Source organism: Oryctolagus cuniculus, chromosome 5, assembly GCF_051225735.1.
Source record: "Oryctolagus cuniculus isolate XC-2025 breed Fujian yellow rabbit chromosome 5, ASM5122573v1, whole genome shotgun sequence".
In the NCBI taxonomy this organism is placed as follows: domain Eukaryota; kingdom Metazoa; phylum Chordata; class Mammalia; order Lagomorpha; family Leporidae; genus Oryctolagus; species Oryctolagus cuniculus.
Window position 1 is genome coordinate 2397885 of NC_142871.1, and position 20719 is coordinate 2418603.

The following is a 20719-nucleotide window of genomic DNA, read 5'->3' on the forward strand; positions in this document are numbered from 1 at the left end:
CAGAGCTGCGCCGATCCAAAGCCAGAAGCCAGGAGCTTCTTCTGGGCCTCCCAAGGACTTGGGCCATCTTCCACTGCTTTCCCAGGCCACAGCAGAGAGCTGGAACGGAAGAGGAGCAGCCGGGACTAGAACCGGTGCCCATATGGAATGCCGGCGCTTCAGGCCAGGGCTTTAACCCGCTGCGCCACAGCACTGGCCCTACCACCAACATCTTAATTAAGCTTCCCCAGCCTAGCACGCCGGCAGTTCACTTCCAAGCACAGTCAACTCTGGTCACTCATTTGGGCGTCACGTGAGCAGTCGTCCGGGGAACCCAAGACATCCACCGTGCCTCCCCAGGAAGAGCGTGCCGTGGGGTGCTTGGTGCCCACTCCAGCAGAGAGCCACGCAGCTCACGGCCTCACCTCTGGGCTTCCTGGCAACCCCATGCACCTGGCCCACCTTGAAGAAGTGAAACTGAGAGCCGTTGTACAGAGGGAGAGGCCGGAACAAAGGAAGAGGGGGGAGGGGAGGAAAAGGGCTTTTCCCAGCCCCCGCTGCACTGCGCCTGATCCTAGAACTCAGGAGTGCAGGGGTGTCAGGGGGTCGCACCAAAGTAATCGCCTTTGGATCCTTCCCCACACTGTTCAGCCCAGCTGTCAACCCAGCTGCAAACCCAGCTGTCAGCCCAGCTGTCAGCCCAGCTGTCAACGCAGCTGTCAACCCAGCTGTCAGCCCAGCTGTCAACTGCCAGCCCAGCTGTCAGCCCAGCTGTCAACCCAGCTGTCAACCCAGCTGTCAACCCAGCTGTCAGCCCAGCTGTCAACGCAGCTGTCAACCCAACTGTAAACCCAGCTGTCAGCCCAGCTGTAAACCCAGCTGTCAACTCAGCTGTCAGCCCAGCTGTCAACCCAGCTGTCAGCCCAGCAGTCAGCCCAGCTGTAAACGGGCTGCCAAGGTGCCCTGCTGAGACTGGGGCCGCCCTGCGCATCCCGGAACTCCAGGGAGATCCAGGTGGCACCGCTGCCCCACGAGGCCACTGCACACAGCCCGTGGACGTGTCCAAGGCCCCCGGCTGCCCACGAGGGTCTTCAGAAAGTCCGTGGGAGATGCACATTGTGATAAAGCTGTGCGTGGATCTTACACTTTCTGCACAAAAATAAATAAATATATTTTAGTTGTTTTCCCACCGACTTCTGAAAGTCCTCTTACATGGTACATAGGATTTATTCTCTTTTGCATATTAAAATATACATTTAAAGGTTTATCTTACAATGTGCATTTCTCCATGTGGTTCTTCCATTTGCTTTTTTTTCTTCCTTCTCTTGGTTGGCAAACTATTGTGACTGCTTCCGCACCAGTTCACACAGCCCTGTCTCGTTCCACCTCTCACGGTCCTCCTGTCATCGTGAGCAGGGCATTGCCAAACGTCCTGGTGTGGTGACACCATGACGGATAACATCCTTGCTCCCCTTAGCCCGTGTGTCCCTTCCTCCTGCATGCAGGACCCCTGGAAAGATCCAAACTGAGCAGTAAATATACCACTGACGGCAACTCTAAAATAAATGTGTTGTAGAAATTCTTGCGGAGTTAACACTTGACACTTGATGAGTTAAGGGTGGGTCTGCTTTTGCTATAACAAATATTGCTAAGGCAAACGCATTCTGTGTTCACGTACGCTTGCAGCCATTCTGCAGGATCAATTCCCAGCTGCGGGGTTGCTCTTCACAGGTCGTGTGAATTGTAACGTGACACAGGCTGGGCCTGACCCGCCTCGCAAAAGCCCACGGTGCCTACGCGTGCTCCTCCCACGGGGATGGGTTGCCCAGCCCTTCCTCACCAAGCCTGGATGACCGATCACTTTCATCTGTGCTCATTCATTCGGCAAAGTTCATCTTGTTCAGATGCGTGTGGGTGGCTCCCAGGGGCCGGGCCCCTCTGCTGCCCCCCTGCGCCCTGGGTACTCCCCGGCGGGGACCTGCCATGCCCGTGTCCCTCCCCGCCTGTTAGGTGCATGTGCCGCTCACATCCTTCCCACCTGTGCTCCCTGTCTGTTACATGGGTGCCCACGTCTCCACATCTGTTACATACATGTAACATGTATGTTACATGCATGTAACCACAACCCCTCCCTGGCTGTTAGCTGTCATGCACACGGCTCCTCCCCATCTGTCACGCATGGCACACACAGCTCCTGCCCATCTGTCACGCATGGCACACATGGCTCCTCCTCATCTGCTACGTGTGACACACATGTCTCCTGCCTGTCGCACATGGCACACACGTGTGGCATGCATGTTTGCTCCCTGCCAGTCGTGACCCTTCTGCTCCACTTAAGGATGCATTTGAAATGGGCTCCAGCCCGCAGCCGGAACTCTGAGCACACCTTGCAGAGCTTGGAAAAATCGCCTAGGAGGAAGCCACTCCTTCCTCACCCCGGTCTTGCCGGGGAGCTGTCTGGGGGAAGGCACCAGTGCACCCCTGCATGGGGCCTGTGGGACCAAGGACACCGCTAGGGCCGTGGTTGCCCCCGTCCGTGGACCATCCACCTGTGGTCTTTGGTGGGCCGAGCGGGTCTGCATGAGCGTGGCTAAGGATGCTCAGTAAATTCAGCAGGCAGCAGCCAAAACATGCGATCGTTGTCCTACAGCGTTTGTCCTGGGTATTTGTGCCATTTAAAAATCAAATCACTGGCACTATCCAGAGCAAAGCAGCTTCGCCCGGGGCAGCGTTGCTGCACGGCTGTCTTCTCCGGACTCGCTCAGCCACACACACGACACACACACTGCAAGCATCCCCAGCCCCTGTGGCACATCCGTGCATACACACCACGCCTGACCCCCGTGGCTCATCTGTGACACCACGCCCGACCCCCGTGGCACATCCGTGCATACACACCATGCCTGACCCCCGTGGCTCATCTGTGAATACACCCCACACCCGACCCCCGTGGCACATCTGCATACACACCGTGCCCGACACCCTCACACACACCTGTGTTCCCTCCGCACCTGCCAAGTCTCAACTCTGCCGTTGTCACTTGCAGACTCTCCCGGGGTGCCCCCGAGTGCCAACGCTCATCACCTGTTCAGAGGATTCAGCTTCGTGGCCTCAAGCCTGGCCCAGGAGTCCTCGCAGCAGGAGCCACACCAAGTCCCGGTGCACCCGATCGTGCAGGTAACTCCCTCTGTCCCTGGGGCTCGGTGCCTGAAGCCTGGCCGTGGCGTCTGCCACAGACTAAGGTCCCCAGGTGCTGGATGGTGTCAGTCCCTCACCTTCCTCATCATGGCCCAGGGTTAGCATCATCACGGAGACCCCATAGTGGTCTGACTTCAGTCAGCCCAGAGAAGGAAGGAAAAGCCCCAAGGAGCAGGCCACTGCGGGGTCCGAGCCAAGGCCCTCGGGGGGTCAGACCTGGGCACCTTCGCTGTGCAGCACAGGCAGCGCCCAGACAACGGCTCAGATTGAGCGCCATCTTCCTAGGGTGATGAGCAGTCTCGGGAAGGCAGCGGGAGACGCTGCTTCTGCCGGGAGATTCCCGCCTGTGAGCAGGAATCCTATACAGAGAGCCCCGAGGAGCTGGGTTAGCCTTGTGTAAGAACACAGGCGGCGTGGATCGGGGAGCCGGGAATGTCCATCCCCCCGATCGTGGCCTCTGGGAAGCTGGCCTGCGTGTGAGGTGGCCGGGCTGGAGGCTGCGTGTGCTGTGAGCACGTCCTGGGGTCAGGCCCCCAGCAAGGAGCCTCCACACAGGCCGGCCCAGGACAGGGCCACACGCCCGTGTCTGCAAGCGCTTCTGTCCACGCCCCCATTCTCACAGGTCCCTGGGAGACACGTGGCCGGCAGTGGACGCAGAATAATCTGGTGTCCAAAACTCGGGGGCCAAAGCCCAAGGAGTCAGGGAGTCGGGGTCTTCACCTAAGACCTCGATGCAGAGGGCAGAGGGCAGAGGGACGCGTCAGCCCCGGGGCCCCCAGCCCCCCGCGTCTGTGTGCGTGTGTCCGTGCGGGCTTCCCGTGAGCCCTGACAGCTGTGCCTTCCCCTGTTTCTCACCTTCCCCACAGCAGCTACACGGGAACAACGTCCACTTCACCGACGGCTACGAGATCAAGGAGGACATCGGGGTGGGCTCCTACTCAGTGTGCAAGCGCTGCGTGCACAAAGCGACGGACGCCGAGTACGCAGTGAAGGTGAGGCGGCGCCCGCGGGCAGCACACGATCGCCCAGTGCGAACCCTGGAGCCCGGCTGTGACCACCAGCTTGCCGGCTCGCGGCCAGGGGGTTCAGGGTGCCTTGATGTGAGGTCGCCCAGTAACCGTTGTCTTGCAAACCATGAAAATTCTCAGTGACATCCAACATCTGGGCACTGACGCGGTCTCGTAGCTTTTTATGCCAGGGCACTTGAAAAACTTCCCAGAGAGGGGGAACGACAAGAAATTGATTTGGGTGGCAAAAAATGTTTGAAATTCATGCATAGTTTTTCTTTCTTCCATATTACTCGTTTGCCACGAGCTTTTCAAAGGCCCTTGTGTCTGGCGCATGCCGGGAATAAAAGCCTTGGGCACCCGGTGTTTTTAGGAAGTTGAGGTGAGGGACAGACGCAGCATTGGCAAAGGAGGAGAGGAGGGTTCAGCCAGCGAAAACAGTCAAAGAAATAAGCAGAAGTGTGACGGTGCCGCCGGCGTCCTAGCACCTGTCAAGTGCTGTGTCTGGTGACCGTGACCTGCAATGCAGTTAGCAGCCTCTACACAGGAACTCAGCTGCTGTTGGTGTAAACGATTTAGTTATTTATTTGAAAGGCAAAGTTTCAGAGAGAGAAAGAGAGAGAAGAAAGGTCTTACACCTGCTGGTTCACTCCCCAGAGGGCCACAATGGCCAGGCTGGGCCAGGCCTAAACCAGGAGCCAGGAGCTTCTTCTGGGTCTCCCATGGGAGTGCAGGGCCCCAGCACTGGGCCGTCTGCGGCTGCTTTCCCAGGCACAAAGCAGGGAGCTGGAGCGGAAGTGGAGCAGCTGGGACTTGAACCGTGGAACACCAGCGTCAGAGGCAGCGCCGTCACCCTGGCTGACGGCCCCTCGGCTTCTGTTATCATCGCTGGATGAATGTTTGCCCTGGGAACCCCCAATGGCAGCTCCTAGAGCCTCCTGGTTGGTGGAAGCTACAGCTTCCTGCTGAAACCTGAGCAGGGGACAGGGAACGAGCGTGCGGCCCCTTCTCTGCAAACAGCCGGAGGGGCCTCCCGGGAACCATCCCGATGCTGTGAGGGGGGGGTGGCGCTGGGCCCCCCAGGCTTGTTCCCGGCTCAGCCGCAGGACATGGAATGCACCTGCTCCGTGACCAGCGCCGGGGGAGCCAGCGACTGTGACTCGGGAAACGGCACCCCCCCGGTCCACCCTTGCTCGCCCACGGCTGCCCTGCCGCTGCGTGGACACAGAGGTTGTCCAGGGAAAACACCCGCCCACCAGAGCCGCCTGTCCCACGCCCCTGCCCTGGGAAATGCTGGGCCCGGCACAGACACCAGAGCGGCCGAGACACACGCATCAGGGAACGCCTGTCTGATGGACTCTGACTTGTTGAAGCTCAGGGGGTGTCTGAATGGGGGGGGGGGCCTTGTCTCGTGAGTCCTTGGGGGTGGGGAGGGGGTGGCACCTGTCTAGCCTGTGCAGGAGACGGAGGGAGGAAGCGGGAGGTGCTTTGGCCCCTGCGGAGAGAGGGCGGACGCTGGGGAGGCCTTGTGTCCTGGTTGGACCGAAGAACACCAGGGCGTGTCAGGGAACGGGACCCAGCACAGGGCACGGGGCCTGGCCGTGTCCTGGTTTGGTTTTGGGGGGTTCGTCTCCCCTGCTCCCCTCATGGGCGTGGCTGCAGGAGAGCGGGCGGGCGCCCACCACCTGTCCAGACGGGGGTGGGGCGGCGGCTGTGATGAGAGTCTCCCTGGCAGTGAAGTGTCTCTCCGGTGCTGCGTGCACACGCGCGGGCGCCCTGGAATTCTCTCCGCGTGGGTCGAGGTTCTGGGGCTTGTTTACCAGGCCGGCAGCAATCCTAGAAACAAGCGCTCTTGCCAGCCAGAGCGGAGAATCGAGCCCATTGTTGGCCGCCTCCAGGCTCCGCCTGCGGTCGTGGGCCGATCGGCCGCCCTGGTGCCCCTGCGCACAAAGGCCCCTTTGAGGAAGCAGTGCGGGCCGTCCCCAGCGTCCCCAGACCCGGCTCGTACAGATAGGCACCATCTGTGTCCACCCTGTTAAACGGCCTGGGACCGGACGCCCAAGGCCTTGCTGGGGCGGAGCCCTGGGGAAGTTGGGGAGCGAGGCCAGGCGCTGGGGCCCCCTGCTGGCGGTAGGAGGAAAGAGCCAGGTCTTCCTGGGTGTGTTTCCCAGGCCTCGGGGTCCCCAGGCAGAGCCAGCTGGTGGGCGTGAGGGGGTCTCCTCCGTGTCTGAGACCACCGTGAGTGTGAGAGACGCCTACAGGAAGGGCGGACCGTGGGAGGAGGCAGCTCGAGCCCCACACGCCCCCATGACCCACGCTGCTTCAGAAGCACCTTGGGGTCCACAAGGCCCTTTACCCCCGGGGGGCGGGCCGCTGTCCGGATCCCCTCACCCATCAGAGCTGGGGTTCTGTGGCAGAGGAGGTGCGGGTGTAGGGCCCGCCCATCTGCCTGAGTGACGTCCCCGCTCGGAGCCGTGTGCACGTGGGTCGCCAGGCCCCTGCTGATCAGAGGAGGAGCGCCACGGTGTGTTCTGGGCCAGCGCTCGGCCGGGCAGGCGTCCCCCTGAGGACCCACCGCTGAGTGCTTGGTGGCCGCTCGGGCGGTTGAGACGCCCAGCTCTCCGAGTATGCCTAGCTCTCGGACGGAAGAGGCTTCGGTTTCGTTTGAGCAGCAATCGGTCGGATCAGCCGAGGCTTCCTCCTTCCGAGAGCCGATAGCAAGTGGGAGAACAAGACGCACCCGAGACTGAACGAGGAGGCCCCGGCCAGAGTGCAGCAGGCTCAGCTCCGGCCAGAGTGCGACGGCGGCTCAGGGCCGACATCTGCTCCCGGCTGCTTCCCTCCAGCCCCTGTGCTCACGGTGCCCACGAGGTGGCCACGCCCCACACCGACGTCACAGCCATCACACGGGTGAAGCCCCTGTTGCGTGGAAGGCAGCGTGCACAGAGGCTGTCGCGTTAGGATGTGGGCGTCCTGACCCAGGGGTCTGCCTCCCGTGCCCACCAAAGCCAGTGGCCAGGCCGCCCTGGCCGCCGCTCACGTTTGCCACCCCAGCCTCCCTGCCGGGGCCTCTCGGTTGTCGCCGTCACTGCTGGCACCCACGGGCCGGGCCACAGCCACCACCGCCTGGGCTGCCTCCCGGAGCTGCTGCACAGCCCCCACTCCGCGTCCATCTTCACCTGCCGCTGTTCGCTTTCTAAACGACGGCCCAAAGCAGACCCCTGCAGCACAGCTCAGAGCTGGCCCTCCCTCGGTTCAGGGCCTCCTCCTGACGCGGAATCCAGAGTCCGAAAGACCCTGTGGCCCTGGCCCCCACCCACTCCTCCGTGGCCCTGGCCCCCACCCACTCCTCCCGGCTGGATTCAGGCCGCACTGCCGTGGCTTGCCCAGCACCGCTGGCCAGCGGCCTCCTTATCGGCAAGGCCTCCCTGCCCGCCCGTCTCCCGCCACTCACTGCTCCTTGGCCTCATGATCTCTCCGTAGCACTGCCCTCTCCCCTGCCCCAGCCCAGTCCCAGGTCTGTTCCCTGCCTGTATCCATGGCCCCAGGAGCCAGGGCCTTTGCTTGGTTTCGCTGCGGTTCTCCGTCCTGGCACACGGAGGGCATCAGCTGAGAGCTAGCGGGGAAGCAAAGGAGCTTCCCGCGTCCCTGCCAGCGGTGCACGGTGGCAGCGAGGACAAGCGTTGCCGACGGGAGAGGCCGGCCAGCAGCTCTGCTCCCCGTCGGAGTTTTCTGCCGGCTCAGCCGCGTGAGGAGCACGTCTCACACCCGGTCCTCCGGAATTCCTCGTTCTGCAAGCTGCGCCCTCCTTAGCTTCACTGGCTCGACGCTGTGTCGGACACTTCCCCACGGCAGGTGCAGGGAGATGCAAGGCTCTGTCCGAGGCGACCCGGCGGCCTGGGTCGGCAAGCTCACGGTCCACCGGGCAGGGTGTCGCCCACCGCAGAGCCAGGGGCTGTGGCAGAAGTGGGACACTGTGAGGACCGTGGCTTCCGTGTTGCCTGCTGGCTCCCTGGGCTGCAGACACACACACGGCACAGACACCCCTCCCTGGCCTCGCCCATCTCCGTCCCTGTGGGAGGGTCTGCCCGGCAGCTGGATGGACGTCCGAGGCAGCCACACTCCCCTGGAGGGAGGCACATGTTTCAAGGCAGAGGAGCGCAATTTTGCTATGCAGCCAAAAGCACTTCAGTTTGCTCTAACGATAGAATCGCATAAAAATAAAGTGAGGACGTGGAAATCGGTGGTGAGGCGGGGCCACCTCACACAGCCCAAGGCCTCCCCAGCAGGAGCTGTGGTCCATCTGCACACCCGCCGTTCACAGCAACAGCACTGCCTCACCTGCTGCCCGCTGGCCGTGCACTTTGCTGAGTGGAACAAGACGGACACTTGGCCTGCACGGGGCTTATTTTTAGGAAGAAAAATGGCTGGCATGGAGATTGTAGTCTCTCCCCTCAGGAAAAGCCCGGGAGCTCCCTCTGTCATTTGCATTAATTTCACAGGAGCCAGCGTCTGTTGGGTTGTACAGGCGATCGCACGCTCAAGTGCGGAAGCCGAGCCCCGCCCTGCCTCGGGAGTGTGTGCAGCCCAGAAGCCCACATCACCGCGCGTCTCCCTGGTGCCTGGCGGTGGGGAGACGAGGAGGAAGACACAGAAGACGGAGAAATCCGAAGATCAGAAAGGAAGTGGGGGAAGTGTATTGGCAGGGAAGCCTGGTCGCTCCCCTGCTGGAGCCACGGGGAAGGGCGGTGCACTGGACACGTGCTTCCACCACGCCTGCCACAGGTGCCGCGGAACAGGCAAGGACGCCCTGGTGCACGGAGAAGTCCCTGGGGAACCCAGAGCTGAGGGGTGCGTGCGAGGAGGTGGTGAGCCCCATGTGTGGCTCCGACGTGCCAGCCTCTCCCAGGAGATGGTGAACTTCGCCACGCCCCTCCTGCACCGGTCAGCGTTCGCCACGCCCCTCCTGCACCGGTCAGCGTTCGCCACGCCCCTCCTGCACCGGTCAGCGTTTCGCGGTCATAACTCACGTGCCTGAGGGAGGCTCACGGGGAGGAGGGCTCTGAGGCTGGCGACGGCCGTGCTGTGGGAGGGAGGACGCCATGGGAGCCGGGGCACGGGGGCGGGGAGCTCGCTGGTCGTGCGCGTCCGTGCGCTGTCTCCGTGTAATGGCCCCTGATTGCATCCCTGGAACTCCTGCAGCAGCCCGGTTCTCGCCGATCGATTCCCAGCCCCACCGGCCGGTGCCACAGTTGGGTAAAGCTGGTGCTTAACCCGTGAACGAAAGACGGGGGGGACCGCGCCCCTAAGCCGCGGTCTCCGGGGCCGCCCGGGCCATTCCTCATATGCATGAATTTCAAAGGACTTTTTGCACCCAAATAAGCTGAACCTCTCCTTCCATCTTCCACAAACGTGGATGCAGCCGTGTGCCGTCCGTCAGAGGTGAGTCTTCCCCAGCCGTGGTGGTGGCTGGCCCCGTGGCTCCCCTCTCCGTGGGTGCCCTTCCCACACAGCTGTCACCAGATGAGAACAAGAAAAACCAGGGGGAGCCGCATCCCTCAGCCACCCTGCTCCTCCTCGTGCTCGTGGGAGTGTGTGGGCATCCACTCGGGGAGCAGAGGCTTGGGGACAAGCGCCATCTACTGGCGGTTTTGCTGCATAGCAGAGATAAAGCAGTGTTGTGCTCAGGGCTTCTCCTAATTAGAAGCTAAAGTGACCCCTTAAGGAGCAAAGTCCTTGGTGGCCACACGCCAGTTCTCTTTTTTGTTGTTTTAGATTTATTTATTTTGAAAGAGTTACAGTGACAGAGCAGGAGAGAGAGAGGTCTTCTGTCAGCTGGTTCACTCCCCAATGGCTGTAACGGCCAGTGCTAAGCCAGGCTGGAGCCAGGAGCTTCATCCAGGTCTCCCACGTGGGTGCAGGGACCCAAGCACTTGGGCCGTCTTCTACTGCTTACCCGGGCTCTTAGCATGGAGCTGGATCAGAAGAGGAGCAGCCGGGACGTGAACCAGTGCCCATATGGGATGCTGGCGCCACAGTGAGAGACCTAGCCTAAGATGCCACAGCCCCGGCCCTCACATGACAGTTCTGACAGTGCCCCAAGGATGGGCCTTCCCGGCTGGGGGTCCCCGTGTCGCCTGGCGCCTGCCCTCCCCACCTCCGCATGCCTGGCCCTGCCCAGTGGCCTCAGGGCAGTCCTGCCAGCCAGAGAGATGCCACAGAGGGCGAGGGGCCTGGGGCTGGGCCTCCCTGCCCCCACCCCCACACACACCTCTGCTCGCACCCAGAGCCTCTGCAGGGCTGCCTCTCCCGGCCAGGGCTGCTCTGGTCCCCTGCGGGTCTCGAGAGCCCATGGCTGCCCTCTGTTGGCCGCGGCGGGGCACTGCGTGTCCCTGAAACCCCAGCCACACCTCTTCTCTTAATTGCCCATTGGTGTGTGACATCTGATTTTTTTTCTGGGGCCTTCAACCAAGACGTCTACTCCTGGCTTCATTTTTGGTCACCTCCCCACTCCATGGCACCACCGTAAAGGGGGAGCTTCCGCGCTGAGAACCAGAGAGGTGTGTGGGGACAGTGGGCATGGCGGGCCCCTCCCTGGGGCTGCAGGGCGTTTGTGGCTCATCACAGGGCCGAGAGCAGCTCCTGTCGGCCCCGGGGACCCAGGGGACTCTAAATCCCGACAAGGACTTGGGGTGATGCACGTTGTCGTCCCAGCTTTTACAGCTGATGAAGCAAAGATGGAGGGGTCAGGGGGCCTCTGAGACCCCTGGAGGGCAGATGGTGGAGCCAGGGCCTGGCTGGGCCAGGCCGGCTCGGGGCTGGGCCTCTGTGGGAGCGGAGCCTCCAGTCGTGCAGGTCCAAGTGCCCGTAAGTGATGCAGGGTCAGAGCTGCCCGTGCCACTGGAGCTCCCTCCCGTCAACGGTGGCTGAAAGACAGCAAACCTCCCTGGGCGGGGCTCGTGCCCCCGGGGGCCTGGACCAGAAACCGCTTCCATTCCCCTAAATGCTAAACGTCCTGTTAAAATCGGCATGCCGCACGTTTGCACATGTGTGTTTTAGTCATCATAAGATGTGTTCTGAAGTCAGGTCTCGGAGCTGGCGTCCGGCCCACGTCTCATACCCGAGTGCCCGGGCTTGCTGCCGGCTCCAGCCCCTGACTCCAGCTCCCTGCTGGGGCGGATGCTGGGCTCCTGCCACCCATGAGGGAGGTGGCTCCTGGACCCTGGCGTCCCCCAGCGCAGACCCAGCGCAGACCCAGACCTCGCAGACGTCTGGGGAGTGAACCAGCAGACGGGCGCTCTGTCTCTCCCTCCCCCTACTTCTCTCTGTCTCTGTCTCTGTCTCCCTGTACGTGTGTGTCTCTTCTTCCCCCTCCCTTCCCTCCCTGTGAAAAAAATAAAATTCAATAAGAAAATACCAGTAACATCTTAAGGTGAAGTGTCTAACAGCCGACTGTTCATAAATGCTTACCATCATAAATCCAGCTTCGCTTAAGACTTGCACTGAAAGAGCTTGTGGCATAAAATCAAGTCAATCATTTGTCGTCCCAGATTCATTAGTCACATAGTCCTCGTGTTTTACCTTATAGACCACATCTGAAATAGTCGATTTTAGTGGACGAGGCCTCACGTAACTCAGAGGTCCGGGAGTGGATGTGTGGACGTGGCAGGGTCTGCAGCCACCGGTCTCCCCGCCCACAGGAAGCCGAAGCCCCTCGGTTTTCCCTCTTCCTCCCGGGGTTGTTCCGCGCGTGCACAGGGAACTGCCTGCTTGCGTTCTTTCCCCACTTCAAACAGCGACAGCCCAGATGCACCTGCTGCGCCTGCCCGTCTCCACACCTGTGTCCTGCAGCTCCCCTGTGCAGTTCATTCTGCTTCCTGCTCTATTGTGCGGGTGACCAGACAGACATAAACCAGGAAGCCCTCGTCCGGGCCCACCGGGGACAGAGCTGCTGCTGTCTGCTGGTGGCTGCGTGAGCGTCCCCCGCACAGCCGTCCACGCCCGGGCCTGTGACACCTGCAAAGTAGCGTCTGAGGGTTACACCCCATTGCACTAAATGCAAATCAGCTGTTATGAGGAGAGGGCTGACCAAGAGCCCCCGGTGAGGATTCTGGTTGAGTGTGAGGCCGGAGGGACAGCGAGTCACCCGCTCCAGCCAGCCGGGGCCAAAGGTTAGCCACACTGCAGGCCCCAGGGACCCAGCGGGTGCCGCCGGGAAACGGGGCGACCTCTCAGGGCCACGTGCTGCGTCTCTTGCAGATCATCGACAAGAGCAAGAGGGACCCTTCGGAGGAGATCGAGATCCTCCTGAGATACGGCCAGCACCCGAACATCATCACCCTCAAGGACGTAAGTGTAGCCCGCCGCACCGCGCCATGCCGCGCCCGAGGCTGCCGGGCCGGCTCTGCCCGCGTCATTCACGCGCCTTGCTGGCTTCCCCAGGTCACGGGTGCAGGCGTGCGGGAGGAGGCAAGGGACGCCGTGTGGCCTGTAGTCCACGCGTGGTGTTTTCCCTGTCACCCCTAATCCCAGCGGGGACGCAGCTCCCCGGCCCTCTCTGCTGGGTGCCTGCCCGTCCTCTCCCGTGGGCCAGGGGAGGGGTGGAGCTCCCCCTCAAGGCCCAGGGGTGTGGCTGTGGGTGGAGGGGATGAGACAGGCGGATTTCTCCGCTTCCCCCTCACCTGCAAACCCCAGCAGGAGCCGTGAACGCAGAGCCCGAGCCCGGGGCGCCCTCCCTGCCTGGGGTCCCTGGGGGCGAGGGCTCCGGGACTCACTCCCCACGGGACCGTGTGAGCGGGTGGGGCCCCCGCCACCCCCAAGCCGAGCACTCGGCCATTTCCTGGCTGACTCACAGACAAGAACCATCCAGCGTGAAGCCCTCTGTGCTTCAAACACGTGCGCTTGGGATCCGCGGCTCCCAGTCCATGAGCACACAATGCTCGTGCTCTCGAGGACAGAGCTTCGGAGTTCATGACCCGGACAGACAGACACCAAACTGGGATGGGCCGTGGTGCAGCGTTCCTGTCACACCGGCGCCCACGTCCCGAGTGGGAGGCGCTGGGTTTCAGGCCCAGCTCCAGTCTCCGTGCCAGCTTCCAGCTAACGCGATGGCTCCCATGGTTGGGCCCCTGCACCCGCGTGGGAGACCTGGGTGGAGTCCCCAGCTCCTGGCTTTGGCCTGGCCCAGCCCTGCCTGCTACAGGCATCTGGGGAGTGAACCAGTACACAGGATTTTCTCTGCGCCTCTGTGTGTGTGTGTGTCTGTGTGTGTGTGTGTCTCTCTGTGTGTGTGTGTCTGTGTGTGTGTGTCTGTGTGTGTCTCTGTGTGTGTGTGTGTCTGTCTCTCTGTCTCTGTGTGTGTGTGTCTCTGTCTGTGTGTGTGTGTCTGTCTCTCTCTGCCTCTGTGTGTGTGTGTCTGTGTGTATGTGTGCGTCTCTGTCTCTGTGTGTGTGTGTCTCTGTCTCTGTGTGTGTGTGTCTCTGTGTGTGTGTGCCTCTGTCTCTGTGTGTGTGTGTCTCTGTCTCTGTGTGTGTGTCTGTGTGTGTGTGTCTCTGTCTGTGTGTGTGTGTGTGTGTCTCTGTGTGTGTGTCTCTGTCTCTGTGTGTGTGTGTGCCTCTCTCTCTCTGTCTCTGTGTGTGTGTGTCTCTCTTTCTGTCTCTGTGTGTGTGTGTCTGTCTCTCTCATACATATACATATATATATATACACTCGTATATGGATACACAAACACATATACATATACGTATATACTTTTCAAAGAAATAATTTTTCTAATATTTCAAGAAAACTCAAAAATAACTCTACATCTTTTAAGTTCAGAGTCCGACGGCCGGCGCCGCGGCTCACTAGGCTAATCCTCCACCTTGCGGCGCCGGAACTCCGGGCTCTAGTCCCGGTCGGGGCGCCGGATTCTGTCCCGGTTGCCCCTCTTCCAGGCCAGCTCTCTGCTGTGGCCAGGGAGTGCAGTGGAGGATGGCCCAAGTGCTTGGGCCCTGCACCCAATGGGAGACCAGGAGAAGTACCTGGCTCCTGCCATCAGATCAGCGCGGTGCTCCGGCCGCAGCGCGCCGGCCGCGACGGCCATTGGAGGGTGAACCAAAGGCAAAAGGAAGACCTTTCTCTCTGTCTCTCTCTCTCTCACTGTCCACTCTGCCTGTCAAAAAAAAAAAAAAAAAAAGTCATGTTAGTAATGCTCTCTGAAAGCCCTCAGACGAAGCGATGCTGGTGTTTAGGCCCCGCCTCCCTTTTGCACAAGTCTGTCCCAGCACGCGGAGTGCCCGTGGGCTGCAGTGTAGACAGCGATCAGCGTGCACATGGTCTACACTCACAGCTCATCATGAAAGTCACCGCAGTGTGTGGTCCTGTTCTTTAGTGAGTTTGTGACGTTCGAGCCAGTGTGGACAAAGCTGCATTTTTCTAAGAGCCCTGCTCTGATGCGTAGCTCAGCTCTGGGCGCTGTGTCCTGACAACTGGGACAACTGGGACAACTGGCGCTGAGGTGCTGCCCAAAGCAGCCACACGTGTCCCCGAGGCCCACCAGGCCCACCAGACTGGGCCATCCTCCAGGTCTTCGAAGCCAAGACGTGCTTCTCAACAGGACACACCCCGGCAACTCAGCACATCACCCCTGCCCCCAGGACTCTGCACATCACCCCTGCCCCCAGGACTCTGCACATCACCCCTGCCCCTAGGAGTCTGCACATCACCCCCAGGGCTCTGCACATCACCCCTGCCCCCAGGACTCTGCACATCACCCCTGCCCCCAGGACTCTGCACATCACCCCTGCCCCCAGGACTCTGCACATCACCCCTGCCCCTAGGAGTCTGCACATCACCCCCAGGGCTCTGCACATCACCCCTGCCCCCAGGACTCTGCACATCACCCCTGCCCCCAGGACTCTGCACATCACCCCTGCCCCCAAGACTCTGCACATCACCCCCTGCCCCCAGGACTCTGCACATCACCCCTGCCCCCAGGACTCTGCACATCACCCCCTGCCCCCAGGACTCTGCACATCACCCCTGCCCCCAGGACTCTGCACATCACCCCCTGCCCCCAGGACTCTGTACATCACCCCTGCCCCCAGGACTCTGCACATCACCCCTGCCCCCAGGACTCTGCACACCACCCCTGCCCCCAGGACTCTGCACATCACCCCTGCCCCCAGGACTCTGCACATCACCCCCAGGACTCTGCACATCACCCCTGCCCCCAGGACTCTGCACATCTCCCCTGCCCCCAGGACTCTGCACATCACCCCTGCCCCCAGGACTCTGCACATCACCCCTGCCCCCAGGACTCTGCACATCACCCCTGCCCCCAAGACTCTGCACATCACCCCCTGCCCCCAGGACTCTGCACATCACCCCTGCCCCCAGGACTCTGCACATCACCCCTGCCCCCAGGGCTCTTCACATCACCCCGGCCCCCAGGACTCTGCACATCACCCCTGCCCCCAGGACTCTGCACATCACCCCAAGACTGCACATCACCCCTAGGACTCTGCACATCACCCCTGCCCCCAGGACTCTGCACACCACCCCCAGGGCTCTGCACATCACCCCTGCCCCCAGGACTCTGCACATCACCCCTGCCCCCAGGACTCTGCACATCACCCCTGCCCCCAGGACTCTGCACATCACCCCTGCCCCCAAGACTCTGCACATCACCCCCAGGACTCTGCACATCACCTCCTACCCCCAGGACTCTGCACATCACCCCAAGACTCTGCACATCACCCCTAGGACTCTGCACATCACCCCCTACCCCCAGGACTCTGCACATCACCCCCAGGACTCTGCACATCACCTCCTACCCCCAGGATTCTGCACATCACCCCCAGACTCTGCACACCACCCCCACTCGGGACTCTGCACACCACCCCCTACCCCCAGGACTCTGCACATCACCCCCTACCCCCAGGACTCTGCACATCACCCCCAGACTGTGCACACATCACCCCAGGACTCTGCTGCGTTGCCGTCTGCAGAGTGCTGCCCCTGGGCTCTGCGTGATCAGTGCTGTCCGGGCAGTCGTGTTTCTCAGTCTTCACGTCTCCCTGCAGAGGCTCGGTGGCCTCGTGAGATGGTGCACTTCCTCCTAACCCAATGCGGGCCTGGCCTGCCGGTCCCCCTCGGCCCCCGACTGTGACTGCCCCAGGAGACCCCTCGGGCACGGCTGGGGCCTGGCCTGCTGGTTCCCCTCGGCTCCCGACTGTGCCGGCCCCAGGAGGCCCCTCGGGCACGGCTGGGGCCTGGCCTGCCGGTCCCCCTCGGCCCCTGACTGTGCCGGCCCCAGGAGGCCCCTCAGGCACGGCTGGGGCCTGGCCCGCTGGTCACCCTCGGCTCCCGACTGTGACCGCCCCAGGAGGCCCCTCGGGCACGGCTGGGGCCCAGGCGCTCCTTTTCTGCACAGGTCTTGCCTGGCTCCCCGGGTCGCAGACCCCGGTCTGTCCCCCTGACTCCTCCCGTCCGCAGCGTCCGGAGCTGGGCTCTTTCTCAGGCACCATCCGGCCCAGGCGGTGGTGACGCGGCAGCCTGAGGTCCGTGTGCCCCTTCTCGGCCCCAGGTCTACGACGACGGCAAGTTCGTGTACCTGGTGACGGAGCTGATGCGTGGCGGGGAGCTGCTGGACCGCATCCTGCGGCAGAGGTGCTTCTCGGAGCGCGAGGCCAGCGGCGTGCTGTGCACCATCACCAAGACCATGGACTACCTGCACTCGCAGGGGGTGAGGCCCGGCCGCGGGCGGGCGGGCGGGCGGGCTCTCCTTCCCTCCCGCCACGCCTGCGTCTCTGGATCCGTCTCCCTGAGGCTGTAGGGGCCCACCTGGGATTCTGAGGAGGCCCTGTAAAGTGGACTCAGAAAAGACGCAGGAGCAGGAGAAAACCAGCAGATCCGGAACCCGCGGCCCCCACGCCCTCAGCGGAGGGGCTCGGAGGGGCAGCCAGGCTCCCTTCACAGAGCGCAGGAGGCTGTTAGAGACGTGGCAGAAGGACAAGAGCTGGGGTTCTCTCTCGGGCAGCAGCAGGCTGGGGCGGCGAGGCCCTCGCTGAGGTCGGCTCTGTGGGTTCCTCTGTGCCGTCAGTTGCGATAGATAAAGTCGGATTTGCCAACCAATGTGGGAGTGGCAGTGGCTGCCAGGGTCCACGCAGCCCTCGTGTGCCCCAGGGGGTCAGACTCAGAATCCCAGACCCGGGCGCCTGCCTTGCACAGTGAGGTCCCGGAGCACGGAAGGGAGACACATCCTGCCCGAGGCCACCCCCTCCCAGAGGCGGCCCCATGCCTGGCGCCTGTCCTCCTCCTCTTCCCTGCGTGTCTCGGGGAGCAGGCAGCCCTGCCTCTGCCCGCTGTGTGAGCCAGGTCAGGCACTCTTAAAACGCAGTCAGCTCCAGGCAGCAGACTCCCTCCAGGACCGCCCCGTAGCGCCCCCGTGTGGTACCCTGTGGGCTTGGAGCATGGGGCATGTGCGGCTTTTCCCACGAGCCCTGTGGTTGGCTGTTTGCAGATTTGCTTGGACTCAGCGCGGGAGGTGATGGAACGGAGACCTCCATCTCCTCACCTGCGGGACCGGAGTGCCCCAGCGGTGCCCCCACCCCTTGCCTGGACTCTTGCTGGATGAAGGAGATGTCCGGGCTTCACGCCCCATGAGGCTCTCCCTGTGGCCTCATCACAGCCCTTTGTGCCCTCAGGACACCTCACTCTGTGCCCCAAATGAGCACCTGGCTTTAACCTGCCCCTGCCCCCGTGACAGCTGTCCCTGCCCCCAGGGGGCGTTCTCTGAGCAGCACAGGTGTGACTGCAGAGCGACTGTGCCAGGACTCAGTTCCCGTCCATTTTCCCCCGTGCGTCTGTGCACCCACAATGCCGGGTGCTTTATCTGTGCCCGCCATGGGCGCAGCCTCACAGCTGACGGTGCGTGCCGCTGCGAAGTCCTCCCTGCCCCCTCCTGGGACCCACCATGATCTTTCCTTTGTGCAGCTGCCCCCATACACCTGCCCCCTCCCCACCACCGACAGGTGCACCTGTCATCATTCACCAGGAGAGGCAGGGACCTGAGGGACTGGTGGGGGGGGGGGGAGGGCTCACAGCGCCGCTTCCTGCCGGTGACAGAGGAAGCAATTCCCAGCGGAACCTTCGTCGGCTTCCTCGTCTTCAGAGCTGAGCAGGGAAGCAGGGGATGGTGCACGCTCGGACCTGAGCGTGGGCAACCTCGTGAGGGAGGGCTGGCCCCACCCAGGCTGGGTCGTCGTTGTTATAGGATGAGGTGTGGTGCTCAGGGCAGGGCCTGACTGTGTGTGCAAAGGAGGCTGGGCTGGGGTGGGGGCTGCAGGGTGATCTCTGGGCAGGTGTCCTGGCATGGTGAGGAGTGGGCGTGCGAGTCCACAGCAGGGTCAGATGCGCAGGAAGGTAACAGGAAGGTGGCAGGTGCACATGGCATGGGTGCTGGCCACCCTCAGCTCCTCCCCCTCACTGACTCCCTGCCCACCCCGTCGTCTCCCCCTGGAAGCGTTCCATCCCTTTCTGGTCAGGGGAGGAAGGTCCGTCGTCCGTAACGTCACGCTGTGTCAGCCCTTGAACCCTGGAAACCCCTGGGTAACAGATCTGCAGGTGTTAGCTACAGGCCTGCCCCGTTGTTGGCAGCGGCTGGAGTCCCCGCTTCACCCTCTCTTTGTATGGAACTTTTGGATTCTGGAGAAGATAATTTTGACGATCAGGTTGAGCCTACTTGGGCCAGAAAGACAGAACGGGGTAGGAACCGCGTCAGAGAAGGGGGAGCAACGTTTCCCTCTTCCCAGACGGCGGAGGCGGAGGGACTTCCCAGGTGGCTCGAGCCCGGGTGCTTTGATGTCCTCTCTCTGGGCCCTCCGCTGTCAGTGGACGCGCAGCTGACGTCATTAGTCCCTGTCTCCGGAGCAGGACTTGGCCGTCAGCTCCCGTGACGGCACGGCTCTGTGAGGAGCTCAGTGCAGAGGGGTGGCTCCCAGGGCCGTTAGAAGGCTGAGGTTCTTACCTGCAGCGCCCCGGGCGTCGTGGGGGCCCCGCCAGCGGAGCCCTCGTCTTCTGACCGCGTCCCTCCCGCCGTCTCCGGCGCACTCCTCCCTCCAGGTGGTGCACCGAGACCTGAAGCCCAGCAACATCCTGTACGTGGACGAATCCGGGGACCCCGAGTCCATCCGCATCTGCGACTTCGGCTTCGCCAAGCAGCTGCGGGCGGAGAACGGGCTGCTGATGACGCCCTGCTACACCGCCAACTTCGTGGCCCCGGAGGTGAGGGCTCGGAGCACCGTGCGGGGAGGCAGGAGGGGCCGGCTGCCGGGCTCGCCGCCACGGGCACCTCCGTCGTTTCCTGTCCCCGTTTTCACGTGGCCGAGACGGTTTGGATGAGGCTGTGATGGGTGGGGCTGAGCACGGGGCTCCATCGCCCTCTCCTTTTACAGCCGGAGCGTGGAGCTGGGCCCCGCCCACGCTCAGAACGCGCTCTGTGCCGGCACAGGGGGACGCTCAAGTCCGCGGGTTTGCGGTCATCCCGGTTCTTGCTCCAGGAGGCTCCAAGGGGCTTTGCAGCTGGAAGCCCAGCACCTCCACGGGGCCCCTCCCCCCGAGGACCCCCTGGGCACGCCCCCTTCAGCCCCCCCCCCCCGCCCCGGGACTGACTCTGCGTCGTGGGTGTGCACGTGACCGGCTTGTTAGAAAAGCTTCGGGAGCGCAGATGGTGCGTGGAGGAGAACAGTAGAGGCGGGTGCTGCTCGCGGGCCGGGGGGGGGGGGGGGGGGGCGGGGGCCGGCGTGAAAATAGACACAGGCTCTGCCCAGGGCCTCCCGGCGGCCAGCAGGACCGGCTCAGAGCTGCTCCGGCAGACCGAGTGCCAGGGGAGGGGCAGCCTCTGTGAGCGGTGGCTGCAGACGATGAGGCTCCTGTGCCGGTGTCGGGGGTGCACGGCCCCGCAGTGGATGGGGGTGGGGCGCCGCCGTAGGTTGTCCAGGGCCATCCCGACACCGGAGCTGCATCTGGTTCCAAGCCTCGGTCAGTGCCGTATTCAGTCAGTGCTAACACGGATGGTGCCGTCAGGACGGAAAATCACGTCTCCCTTGGCGCTCCCAGTTCTCAGCTGGAGGAAGGGAACAGCAGAGGGCCCACGGACGTGCGTTTCCCACACGGACGTCGCCGGGCGTGGGCAGTCACCATGCAGGTGCTTCCGACCCTGGAGGGCACAGCTGCCTCCACACAGGGCAGAGACTGTCTAGAGTGGCGACAAGCACAGGAGAGGGTCCCTGGGCCTCAGGGTGGCCACTGAGGGAGGGCGAGGCTGGAGGCGCAGCTCAGCCACGCGGGGGGTGGAGCGTGTGCGGTTCTGTGCTCACGTGAGCCCTCTGAGTGTGGATCTAGGACCTGATTCGGGGCAGACAGTGCGAGTAGAGGCCCTGCGTCTGTCTCTCGCCCGTCTTCAGCTCCACAGGCCTCGTGCCAAGGGCGCGTCCTGGGGGTAGGGAGCGGCCATTCTGCTCTCCAGAGCAGTGAGCCTGTCGGGGACGGAA

At 62.7% G+C, this 20719-nt stretch overlaps 1 protein-coding gene across 3 annotated transcripts in view; it reads left to right on the forward strand.

Annotated features, from left to right (window-relative positions):
* Nucleotides 1–20719, forward strand: part of RPS6KA2 (ribosomal protein S6 kinase A2) — a 294253-nt gene that overhangs the window by 264974 nt on the left and 8560 nt on the right. For all 3 annotated transcript variants that reach the window (XM_070073285.2, XM_070073287.2, XM_070073286.2), the window contains 5 exons: nucleotides 3026–3156; nucleotides 4044–4169; nucleotides 12444–12533; nucleotides 16753–16911; nucleotides 19290–19451. In XM_070073285.2, coding sequence (XP_069929386.1) covers nucleotides 3026–3156; nucleotides 4044–4169; nucleotides 12444–12533; nucleotides 16753–16911; nucleotides 19290–19451 — 668 coding nt within the window. The remainder of the gene's footprint in view (nucleotides 1–3025; nucleotides 3157–4043; nucleotides 4170–12443; nucleotides 12534–16752; nucleotides 16912–19289; nucleotides 19452–20719) is intronic.